This window comes from Hoplias malabaricus, chromosome 2 (genome assembly GCF_029633855.1).
Source record: "Hoplias malabaricus isolate fHopMal1 chromosome 2, fHopMal1.hap1, whole genome shotgun sequence".
Taxonomy (NCBI): Eukaryota; Metazoa; Chordata; class Actinopteri; order Characiformes; family Erythrinidae; genus Hoplias; species Hoplias malabaricus.
The window spans coordinates 68,937,920-68,950,733 of NC_089801.1; the positions used below are offsets into that span (position 1 = coordinate 68,937,920).

Genomic DNA, 12,814 nt, shown 5'->3' on the forward strand with positions numbered 1-12,814 from the left:
AGAAGACACTGTAAAACAAATGGACCAATCACATCCACTGTCTCCTTGCTATCAGCATCTCACAATTGGGCCTAGAACTAAAAATCTAAATTAGTGCACAAAATACTTAAACATGGTATGCATTTTAAAAAGATCCCACAATATTCCCTCCCTCAGGTTTTACACAAGTGCACAGAACATGCTCAATTAAGTGGTGTGTGCATACAAAATTTCAATTAAAAATGCCCCTTCCCTGTCAGGAAGAATAACCAAGAAACATCTTACATTCAGAAGCATTTTATTCAAGACATTAACATTTTACAAAAAACCACCTCAGGTGAAAGTTCAGAACCATTCTAATACTCATCTTCATCTTCTACATCCTCAGCAGAGTCTGCTCCAACTTCTTCATAATCCTTCTCCAAAGCAGCCATGTCTTCTCTGGCCTCAGAGAACTCCCCTTCTTCCATTCCTTCACCAACATACCAGTGAACAAAGGCCCCCTCGGCATACATCAGGTCAAACTTGTGATCCAAGCGACTCCAGGCTTCTGCAATGGCTGTGGTATTACTCAGCATGCACACAGCCCTCTGGACCTTGGCTAGATCTCCACCAGGAACCACAGTTGGGGGCTGGTAGTTGATACCCACCTTAAAGCCTGTGGGGCACCAGTCCACAAACTGAATAGAGCGACGGGTCTTTATGCTGGCGATGGCAGCATTGACATCTTTGGGCACAACGTCCTCACGATAAAGCAAGCAACAAGCCATGTATTTGCCATGCCGAGGGTCACATTTCACCATCTGATTGGCAACCCCCTCATTTTCTTACGCTGCAGCGTTGAAATCATCATGTTCCACAATTGTTTTGCTTTTCTTTATTGCTTTGCTTAAGAACAAATAGTTTACAGAAAATGAAGTAATCTGATATCAAAAAAATCTGCAGTGTAACAGAGAACAGGAATTTGCAAACATTATCTGAGGCTTTTAAACCTTAAGACAGAAGCACTTCAACATTTTACTTTAAGGAATTTAAAAATATTTAAACACAATCATCAATACATTTACAATTTCTTTGGTTTTCTCAGGAATGCGTTGCAAACCTGTACTTATTCTTGTACGTATTATTACCTTTACTATTGTAGGTATTTTCAAACATTGAACTGGCTGTAATTTGAGAATAAATATTTTCTTTGTTTGTCATCTTTGAATTCCACCTATAATCCTTTCTATAAAAAGTTAGTTGCATTTGTCTTGGAGAATTATTCACACTGGTGTGGACAGGAACCAGACGTCTGAAGAATTTAAAGTCTTTAGAGCATAGGACTGATTGAATTTAATATTCTGTACGGTGTAAAATTAAATCTGACACATGCAAAGGGTGTGGCCCCCTTTAAGTCTCAGACATGTATAAGTCATTGAGCCTTACATTGAGTGTAAATAATTCCACACTTTAACAACTTATCTGAGTTAGTCAATTTGAAGAAATTGCAAGGGATTGTGGGGAAAAAATCCAGAATTCAAAGGTTGTTATGTGGTTGCAAGGAATGTTTGGAGACTTTGATTTCAAAGAGGGCCTTACTGAGTTTGGCAATGAAACAGTGAATTAACACGAGCAGAAATATGACAAATTAAAGTTTATCTCATGGTAGGGGTGTGGTTGTACATCTTTTCACATAATCATCAAAACGTGTATTTGACCAGGGTCCCACACACTAGTTTCATCAATGAAATTGTAAATAAAATGGTTAAAAAAAAAACCATAATATTTCACTATTATTAACACCACTGTATTATGACTCATTACATATCGTGACCATCTCCTTATTTCTACACTCACTGTCTACACTGTCACTGTACATTTACAAGGTCCATCTGTTGCTGTACATTGTTTGTCAATGTCCACTGTCAGTGTCCACTGACGAAAGACTAAAAGACGACCAACACAAACTGTGCAGCAACAGATGAGCTACTGTCTCTGACTTTACATCTACAACGTGGACCAACGGGGGGGGGGGGTCAGTGTCGGAGTGGACAGTGAATGGACAGTGAGTGGACACAGTTTTAAAAAGCCTGTAATTATAAACCAAACAAATTGCTCTTGTACAGACAGTGGAACTCAGAGACAGGACACTGATGTATAAATAAGGAGGTTTTCATTATGGTACCATTAATCGGTATATGTTTACAGGGATATTATTACAAAAGAAATTCCCTGTCAATAAAACGACAAAGCTGGTCTCCTGTAGTATCTGCAGGTCCATAATGCACCTTTGTGAATAGGTCCTGTGAACATATCACACAGAGTCAGCTGCACTGAAGAAAATAGAGGTTTTATATATACAAAAATAGTTCAGCACTTTAATCATGTCTTCATTTCCTAACAATAAATGAAATTGCTCTCTAACAGAACGATGGGTTAAAGGCTAAGCACCAGCTCTATGAAAGTGTCAAACAAATAAATACAGTGGAATCTGAGTTCCTAACTTGTGTTTATTGATGGTCAGAAAACATGTTATTTCTTACTAATTCAAGGAATAAGGTTTAAAAGGCCGTTGGTCCCCCGCCCCTACGCTACTCGGCTACGTAGCTGCATTACGGAGGTTTATAGAGTCGGATGAATTAGAGTTCCACTTCAATCACATTTACAAGAAAAACGGTACCTCTAAATCTGAGTTTAGCTTATTGCTAGGCTATTGTCATGAATAATGTTGGTTATTTAGCTATCACCTAGATACTGTCATAACAGTCAGTCATAACGGTGTTTTACCGCGGCGTTGTTCAGCTGTTGTCCACCAGTGACGTCACTGTTGCGTTCAAGAATTTCCGTAGCGAGCTCGGGTTTTTCCGTCAATTTAATGAAATTGTCAGTTTTAAAGCAAATTAAGCTGCTATTTTCATTTTAATTCATACTTATATATGTCAGTAACTAAAGTAATGTGAAATATTCATGGAGGTCCATTAAGTGGTGCTTAGCCTTTAATTTTTAATGAAAAATTGAAGCAGTGAAAACTCGTGTTGACCCTTACCTTGTGCACTACACACTTCTCTGAATCTAATACAGGAACAAAGAGTCATACAGATGAAATACAGATAGAATATGTTTGTACTGAACATTAATAATGTATATTAGTGTAAATACAGTAAATTGTACATAATCAGAAGCGGTTAAGTACCTTTTCTGAAGATGGTTTTAAACATAACTTGAAAGAGCAGCGCCAGAGCAACCACAATCACAACAGCAGAGACCCCAGAGAAGAGCATTAAAGTTTCACTCTGCTCTGACTCTCTGAGATCTGAACACAGCACATACAGGAAAGAAGAAACACAGAGAGGTGTCAGAACACTGTTTACTGCTGAAAATCTTTTGGTGTGAATTTGACAACTTCACAAGTGTCTGAATATTTATGGACATGTGGTTCACGTTGTGGTCTTGAGCTTGTTTGTTTGTAAAATGAGTTTTGAGGAGAAGTATCTTTACCTGCTGTTTTATTTTCATTGTTTACAGTTTTAAAGTCCATGGAAACGGCTGTAAGGTCAAAAATGAAGAGTATTAAGACATGTGTATACAGCAGCAGATACATATTAGCTCTGATTGTACTTCATCTTCTATTAGAAAAAAACCTTACTTAGTAAAGTGCCCTTACTTATTGTTTTATTTTCCTTGCTCTCCAAACCAAAGACCTCGTCAGATGCTGAAAGACAACCACAATGTTACAGCATTTGATGTTGGGTTAATATCTGCTTTAAACAATTTTATTAATATATATTTATTAATATACATATGCACAGAACACACATATAGAAATACAGTCATGTGAAAACAATAGGACACCCCATTAAAACTTTTGTCTTTTTGAATATTTTGAAACAATTCTGCATGGAGGAATGGGGACGTTGGAGACTGGTAGACGGTTACAGGAAACATCTGATTGAGGTAATTTCAGCCAAAGGGGGAAATGCCAGATATTAGGGCATAGGGTGTCCTAACGTTTTCCTCACAAGAGATTTTTGTTCATTACATTTAACAACGTATGTTTATAAGTAATTTCTTCAGTTTTATAAGCTCCATCTCTCAGTGCTGTTCAAATGAAGCTCAAATGACCATATGCTTAAATATGTTCAAAAAGACAGATTATCATGGGGTGATTTTTCACATGATTGCATATATAATGCATTATGTGTTTTACCTGTCACAGTGACATTGATGCCGTGGCCTGTAGTATACACAGGTTCTAGTATTTCACACCTGTAAAGACCAGCGTCCTCCACAGATAAACTCCAGAAAACCAGGAATAAGATTCTTTCCTCCTCATTAATATTCCTCCATTTTGTTGAAGTGTGATTGCTGTGATTCAGAGGTCTGCAGTTATTCCCATCACTAATTTTACACCATGAGAACGATAAATTCCTCCAGCAGTGAGGCGTCACTATAACAGTGCAGTTAATCATCAGAGTCTTAAGTTCAGGAGATTTCCAAACTGTGTTCCGAGAAACTTTTATAGATGGTATACAATCCAGCTCAATATCTAAAAACACAGAGAGAGAGAGAGAGAGAGAGAGAGAGAGAGAGGTTCAGTTAAGTGCAGTTTGAAGGAGGTCAGTTTAATGTATTATATTAAAACAATTAAAAGGTTCTAAATCTTTCAAAACAAAAAATTTTGTGTGTGTAGTTAATTTGTTTAATTTGTACAGTACATTTTTATAAAGAAATTGTATGGTACTTATACTAATTGTCTTGGAAAATCTGCCACTGTTCTTTATTTATATATAAATATATTAAATAATATAACAAATTCTCCCCGTGTCCGCGTGGGTTTCCTCCGGGTGCTCCGGTTTCCTCCCACAGTCCAAAAACACACTACTTTTGATGATACATACAATTTTAAGTAACCTACGTTAATTTTTTTTTTTACTTTTCATAAAAATAATGCCAAGTAAGTCACAATTTACTAAAGTACTGGAATAGGAAACTAATGCATGGGCATGAATTAATGAGCCATTCAAAGTAATGTCATCACAATTCCTCTCAATGCTGACAACCTAGTTTTCATAAAAATAATATGTGATCACAATTTATTAAGGCTTGGGTATAAGATTAACCAGTAACAGCCAAGACATTTTCAGTTTTTAATAATTTAATTCCTACAGCTTCTAAAGTGTGGAATATCACACTCTTCTAATTAAACTCTAAATGCTGCCTGGGTTTCCTCCCACAGTCCAAAAACACACGTTGGTAGGTGGATTGGCGACCCAAAAGTGTCCGTAGGTGTGAGTGTGTGAATGAATGAATGAATGTGTGTGTGTGTGTGTGTGTCTGTGTTGCCCTGTGAAGGACTGGCGCCCCCTCCAGGGTGTATTCCCGCCTTGCGCCCAATGATTCCAGGTAGGCTCTGGACCCACCGCGACCCTGAATTGGATAAGGGTTACAGATAATGAATGAATGAATAGAACAAATTAACTACACATATAAAAACCTCAGTTTTGAATGATTTAGAGCCTTTTTATTGTTTTAATATAATACATTAAACTGACCTCCTTCAAACTGCACTTAACTGAACCTCTAACAGGAAATGAACAGAACAATGATCCGTGTGAAATGTTAGAGGAAGCAAAGTAACTGAGACTGTGAAAAGTTAAAATGTTAATTGTGTTTACAGATCTAGGGTTTTATGCCAATGCCAGATATAGTTTACATTACAATACATTTACAGACATGAATTACTTCCCTTTTGAGAGCTCAGCGCTGTAATGAATCATAGCATTTTATCAAAGTTTCTTTCAGTCATTAAATAAAAAAAAAATAAATTCTCTCTCTTTCTTTCTCTTTACAAATATATAACATTAACTGGCTCTTTACGTTAAGAAATGTAATTCTTTGTATAAAACATGTCGTTATATTGATGCCAGAAAATCACAACTTAAAACAGTAAATTAACTGACCTTGTGTGTGTCCACTGTCACTGAATAAAATCAGATTCAGCAGCAAAACACAGATGAACACTGAGGTACAGGACTCCATTAATGATGACCTTTAAACAGAACAAGAGAATAAGAACAAAACGTAGCCGTTAATCTGTGAGTGTGTGTGTGTGTGTGTCTGAAGCGTCTGCAATTCACAAGCTATGATGCATTTTGTGTGTGTGTGTGTTTAGTTATATCCGGTGAGTGTCATAAACTTTCCCTCTGAACTGAACTGAAAAACAGCTAAGAGCAATATGCTATGCATTAAAATTAATACTAATCTGCATATCAAGGTTATGTGATTTATGAACCATTTCCAGAAAATTTGGGACTTACTGAAAAAGCAATAAAAACTGAAATATTTAACAGACCAAAGGGCATAGAACATATTTTTAGTGATGAACATGACTCTGTTTGTTAAATATAAACAAATGTATATACTGATGCCTGTAACACACACAAAACAACTGGGACAGAGACATTTACCACTGGGCCACATCACTTTTCTTTTAACTTATACTTTAATCATTTGGGAATCAAAGGTTCTAACTGTTGAAGGAAAAACCTTTGTAACTTTCAATGAAAGTCAATGTAAAAATATATTATTAATAAGTAATTTGGAGCATTTCTACTGGTCCATTCATGAAATTGACAAACAAAGGACAGCTTCTGTTTTCAAATGATGTAGCGAAATAAAAATGGACAAGTGTGTTTTTGATTGGATAGCAGCAGTACAGTGTAATACTGTGTCCTATTCTACTAACATTTACAGCACATATATTGTAAGGTCTCTGACTAAACTGTTTTTAAAGCCCTTCAGTTTTTCATGAGAACCAGATCTCAGAATTTCTTTTAAGTCAAAACTGAATCAAACTAGACTTTAATAGTTGAACAGACTGTGTGCAGAGACCAGTGGTTTTAGTTTACCACCCTCACTTGTTTCCTGTATGTTTTTGATACTCATGGTCGCCACTGAGCCCACGTTATACTGCTGTGAATAAGGGTAAGCTACATACCTCAAATATTGTGTAATTGATTGTTATGGACGTTCTGAAATATCCAAAAAGCAAAGACGTACGTGGTGGTGTTTGTGTATGAACACAGAGCAATCTTGTGGTCATTAGAGTACAGCTAATAGCCACAAAAAAATAGCCTTGAAGTTTGATCCCTGAAAAAGATCCATCAGAACAACAGACACTGATTAAAGGTTCTGTATTAAATTTAGAATAATTTGAAAGAGATATAATGAAGTGCACTTGAAGAACACACATAAAAATACTGTATATTGATGAGAAAAGTTTTATTAAAAAAAAGCCATATCAATAGTGAGTGTAATATAAAAGTATTCATGTTATATTAAAGATCCTGCATTAGGCCAAAGCTGCTTTTAGATTTTCCCCCCGAAACACAACCAAACCAGCAGCTTCTCATTTTATGGACTAGTCTTTTAATTCATCTTACAGCAGTTTTGGATGGATGTTGAATCTAGACTATAATTAACAGTCTTGCTTAAAGAATTTCTGACGTCTGGTTTCTATAACTTCCACTTTAAACAGTTCTGTCTAGGAGAGTGTTAATTTGTTTAAAACGAACACTTCAATCTCATGGATTTATATTTTTATACGTTAAAGACGATTTACTTAGTGAAGCAAACTGATTTTAATAAAAGATGCTTTAAAAATAAGCAATTCTGTATGTTTTAGGTTACTGCCATTTTGCTTGAAGTCCAATAAAGATTAAGATTTTTATATTAGTTATCTCTAACAAAAAAAAAAGTAATAAATGTAAATCCTTTTTAAATTTAGATTATCATGAGATTTATTCACCATAATTTCTTTTGGGCATAACGGTGGTTTCAGGGTAGAGTATGTATATATACACAAAACGTTGTCTTAGTTCATTTATCTTGTTTCAATAGTCTGGACTGTGTCAGGTTTCTTGGTCCTTGTGTGGACATGAAGTGAAAGTTTCACAGGATTGGTTTAATCTTGTAATTTAAATTACAAGGTCAAAAGGAACTACATACACTGAGAAAAATAATGAATTCAAATCACACATGAACGTTCAACAGGAGAGAAGACACTGGAAAACAAATGGACCAATCACATCCACTGTCTCCTTGCTATCGGCATCTCACAATTGGGCATAGAACTAAAAATCAAAATTAGTGCACAAAATACTTAAACATGGTATGCATTTTTAAAAGATCCCACAATATTCCCTCCCTCAGGTTTTACACAAGTGCACAGAACATGCTCAATTAAGTGGTGTGTGCATACAACATTTCAATTAAAAATGCCCCTTCCCTGTCAAGAAGAATAACCCACAAACATCTTACATTCAGAAGCATTTTATTCAAGACATTAACATTTTACAAAAAAACACCTCAGGTGGAAGTTCAGAACCATTCTAATACTCATCTTCATCTTCTACATCCTCAGCAGAGTCTGCTCCAACTTCTTCATAATCCTTCTCCAAAGCAGCCATGTCTTCTCTGGCCTCAGAGAACTCCCCTTCTTCCATTCCTTCACCAACATACCAGTGAACAAAGGCCCTCTTGGCATACATCAGGTCAAACTTGTGATCCAAGCGGCTCCAGGCTTCTGCAATGGCTGTGGTATTACTCAGCATGCACACAGCCCTCTGGACCTTGGCTAGATCTCCACCAGGAACCACAGTTGGGGGCTGGTAGTTGATACCCACCTTGAAGCCTGTGGGGCACCAGTCCACAAACTGAATAGAGCGACGGGTCTTTATGCTGGCGATGGCAGCATTGACATCTTTGGGCACAACGTCCCCACGATACAGCAAGCAACAAGCCATGTATTTGCCATGCCGAGGGTCACATTTCACCATCTGATTGGCTGGCTCAAAACAGGCGTTTGTGATCTCCGATACAGACAGCTGCTCATGGTAAGCTTTTTCAGCAGAGATGATGGGAGAGTAGGTGACCAGAGGGAAATGGATACGAGGGTATGGGACCAAGTTTGTCTGGAACTCCGTGAGATCCACGTTAAGAGCTCCATCAAAGCGTAAAGATGCAGTGATGGAAGACACGATCTGGGCAATTAGTCTGTTGAGGTTATTGTAGGAGGGGCGCTCAATATCGAGATTGCGCTTACAGATGTCAAAAATGGCTTCATTGTCAACCATGAAGGAGCAGTCCGAGTGCTCAAGGGTGGTGTGTGTGGTCAAGATGGAGTTGTAGGGTTCTACCACTGCAGTAGAAACCTGAGGTGCAGGGTAGACTGAGAATTCAAGTTTGGACTTTTTGCCATAATCCACTGAAAGGCGCTCCATCAGCAAAGATGTGAAGCCAGACCCAGTTCCACCACCAAAGCTGTGGAAGATCAGGAATCCCTGCAGACCTGTACACTGGTCAGCCTGGAGAGGGAGCAGAAGAGCACTGTTAGAAACCATTCAAGGGGTTTAACGCAACATGTCGAGGAGAAAACTAAACACATAGCTTACCATTTTTCTCATTCTGTCAAGGACAGAGTCCACAATCTCTTTGCCAATGGTGTAGTGGCCACGGGCATAGTTGTTAGCAGCATCCTCTTTGCCACTGATGAGTTGTTCAGGATGGTACAGCTGCCGGTAATGACCATTGCGAATCTCATCTGTGAGTAAACAATTAAGCAACCACCAACTCATACTCCATTCTGATACACTAAAAAAGGCACATATTCTAAAAAACATAGAACAGGATATTTCAGACCAAGCGATTCAAATTACGTTACCTACAACCGTGGGCTCCAAGTCTATGAAAACAGCTCGTGGAACATACTTTCCTGCTCCAGTCTCACTGAAGAAAGTACCAAAAGATGAGTCAGCCAGAGCAGTGCTGCCAGCAGTGATCGTCCCATCAGGCTGGATACCATGCTCCAAACAATACAATTCCCAGCAGGAATTACCCATCTGGACTCCAGCCTGGCCAATGTGCACAGAAATGCACTCCCTCTGTTGGGCAAAAAGCTTCAGTCACACCAGTGGCAGCCTATATCGTAAGATGTTCAAGGAGGTTCCAGGTGTCTACATTATCACTCAGCTTATATTTGCATTGCTCAAAGGGAATATTTGTACAAAATATAAAATAAATTCTTACACCCCTAAACACATTCCCCAGTCTGCTTTTCTATAGGCCTAACACAAGACATTACACAGCAACATGGTACTTTCCCAAAATATCCTACTGAGATTTATATAAAACCCTAAAAAAAGCCACAGGTTTTGGGTTGCTACATATCCTGTCCAAAGTTGCTTAAAGCTCACCAGAGCAAAGCTGACCCTAGCCCAAAATTATTAGGCATTAGCAATAGGCTATAAGTCACATATACTTTTTTTTCCTAATCAGCGCTTTATTAAAATCGTTGTCCTATCTTTGAAGGGCATGAATACAAACTTTGAATTAAATCAACTTAAAGCACTGTAAATGCCTGGAGTACACCAACACATCAGGGACTTAACCAGTGTTCCCTGGCTCTGTGTCATTAAGTTATCTGTATCAAAAATAAGCACATTCTACTATATTCAGTATGAAAATAGATCAGTACTGCACAACTAACATTTTCATCATGACTTGTTTTAAAGAACAACCCGATTTGGCTTAAAGTGTAAGATCAGAACTTACCATTTTAACAGAAGGCCTTAAACTGAAAAGTCACAAAACTGTAAACAAAAATAAACAGACTAGTACAAGTTACTGTGACCTCTCAAACACAACCAGCTCCTACAACAGCCCAAACTAATCGAACTTAATGAAGTGCAGCTGTTTTAACGGCTTTATGACGGGCGACCGGAATTGGTGGGCGTGGCTTGTGAATTTAGACCGGAAGTGAGTTTTGCGTTTTTAGAGTATTTTTGTAAAAATATTGTTGTAGGGACAGGCAGAATTAAACACATTTAGGCTTGTGGTAGATCCTTTTAAACGCATAAAGAATTCATCATTTTAATGGCTAGCAAGTAAAAATGCAAAATTTGTTTCCAGCAAAAATCCAGTTGAAACCTGTAGACAAAATATAAAACATGCTCCAGTCAGCTGTAAGAATTGCTAAAAATCTGGTGAACTTCCACTTTTTCTTACTTGCAAATGTACTCTTTTATCTATGGGCCAATTCAATCCCAATATTGTAAACTTACAGTTTTATAATTAAAATGGTTGCCAGTTATGTGTCACCATCATCATCATCATTTTCTTCTCCGCTTCTCCATTTCAGGGTCGCAGTCAGTTATGTGTCAGTTACTTTTAAGTTTGACTACTTAAAGTATACTTTAGATAACATATTACCAACCTTCCCCACTCTGGGAATTTTATTTTGCTCGCAGTCATTTCTCACTTTTGTGGAAGCCCATGAAAATGTAGGAGAGACTGATAACTGTACAAACCAAATGAATCTTGGAGGCGGCGTTCTGGGCTTGTCTATACAACTCATTGGGCTATTAACATTTGTTTAATCTATTAAATGAGGTGGGAATTACTGAGATTTGTTTAATCTTGTAATTTATTTAAATTTCAAGGTCACCAGGAACTACAAACACGATTTGAGAAAAATAATGAATTCAAATCACACATGAACATTCAACAGGAGACAAAAGACTAAAGGAAAAAGAAATAAATTAACCAGTGTCTCATTTGCATGTTTTAAAAAATCCTATGCAATCCAGCAAGCAAAGCTTGGATTTCATCATTTGTAGAACCACATTTAAATTATTCAGTGTCATCATAACCCATCTGGCAGAGAATCTCTTTTGACTTTATTAAAAATAATTAAATATCAAAACTACTGTGAGGAGTCGGTTTCCTCCGGGCGCTCCGGTTTCTTCCCACAGTCCAAAAACACACGTTGGTAGGTGGATTGGTGACTCCAAAGTGTCCGTAGGTGTGAGTGAATGTGTCTGTGTTGCACTGTGAAGGATTGGCGCCTCCTCCAGGGTGTAGACCCGCCTTGCACCCACTGATTCATGACAGGCTCTGGACCCACCGTGACCATGACCTAAGTGGTTACAGACAACCAACGAATTTATCTCATAATTATGACTTAGTCATAAGAGAGATAATACCCACTAACAGAATGGGTTATACACACACACACTATATATATATATATATATATATATATATATATATATATATATATATATATATATACACATACACACTCAGTGATTATAGTCCGACTACGCCACCTGAGGAATTTCACCTCAGGAAATAAGACTAGTAAAACTAGCCAGGCAACCCAGGTTCGTCTGTTGGGGACAGAGGCTCATGGTCCACACAATATTTTGTTTTCACAATAAAAATTTTATTTCAGTACACATTCAAACATTACCCTAAAACACTAAAATACTTTAGCTGCAGCTTTTGAATTAATACATCAACATTAATTAAAAATCATTCAAAATTACTATTTTAAAATGACAACAAGGTGCCATAAACTAGCTGCCACAACTAGAAAGGAAAAAAAAAACACAAATTGACAAACTCAAAGTATAACCAATTACAATAAAACCAAAATAAACAAATGAAAATCAACAATTTCCGAAAGAAATACAAATGTCGCAGAATAAACTGCACCTTGAAAACGAAACAAAAAAAAAAAGAAAAAAAAAAAAGAAACAATTTAACAGACCCGCAATTGATACGAATCTATACAGCGCAGCAGCATGACTTAGCCAAGACGTGGAGAAAACAGCAGCACCATGAGAGGAGGAGCAGCTAGGAGAATGTTTAAACTCCATTTAAAAGAAGTTTATCTATCTCTGTCGGCACAGAGGTGCGACAACCGATAGAAGAGGCGGAGCAGCTGGCAGTGTCACGGTTCTGACGAAACATAGAATGTAAATACAATAGATGCCGGGAAATATTCTTAGAG

General features: G+C 37.4%; 2 protein-coding genes across 2 annotated transcripts; both read right to left on the reverse strand.

The window, feature by feature from the left end:
- Positions 1-317: 317 nt before the first annotated feature.
- Positions 318-782, reverse strand: LOC136687048 (tubulin alpha chain). The gene has a single exon (XM_066661243.1). The coding sequence runs from the start codon at positions 780-782 to the stop codon at positions 336-338; it is 447 nt and encodes a 148-aa protein (XP_066517340.1). The 3' UTR covers positions 318-335.
- Positions 783-8,276: 7,494 nt separating this feature from the next.
- LOC136687047 (tubulin alpha-1C chain-like) lies at positions 8,277-10,714 on the reverse strand. The gene is made up of 4 exons (XM_066661242.1): positions 10,573-10,714; positions 9,683-9,902; positions 9,414-9,562; positions 8,277-9,326 (listed from the first exon to the last, which is right to left on the reverse strand). The coding sequence occupies exons 1-4, from the start codon at positions 10,573-10,575 to the stop codon at positions 8,352-8,354; spliced, it is 1,347 nt and encodes a 448-aa protein (XP_066517339.1). The 5' UTR covers positions 10,576-10,714; the 3' UTR covers positions 8,277-8,351.
- Between the last annotated feature and the right edge of the window lie 2,100 nt (positions 10,715-12,814).

Excerpts from the sequence above, each read along its gene's own strand:
- LOC136687048 (XM_066661243.1), bottom strand. The coding sequence starts at position 782 with ATGGTGAAATGTGACCCTCGGCATGGCAAATACATGGCTTGTTGCTTG.
- LOC136687047 (XM_066661242.1), bottom strand. Across the intron at positions 9,563-9,682 it reads CTTGGAGCCCACGGTTGTAG|ATGAGATTCGCAATGGTCAT; the intron begins GTAACGTAATTT and ends GTTTACTCACAG. Across the intron at positions 9,327-9,413 it reads TTGACAGAATGAGAAAAATG|GCTGACCAGTGTACAGGTCT; the intron begins GTAAGCTATGTG and ends CTCCCTCTCCAG.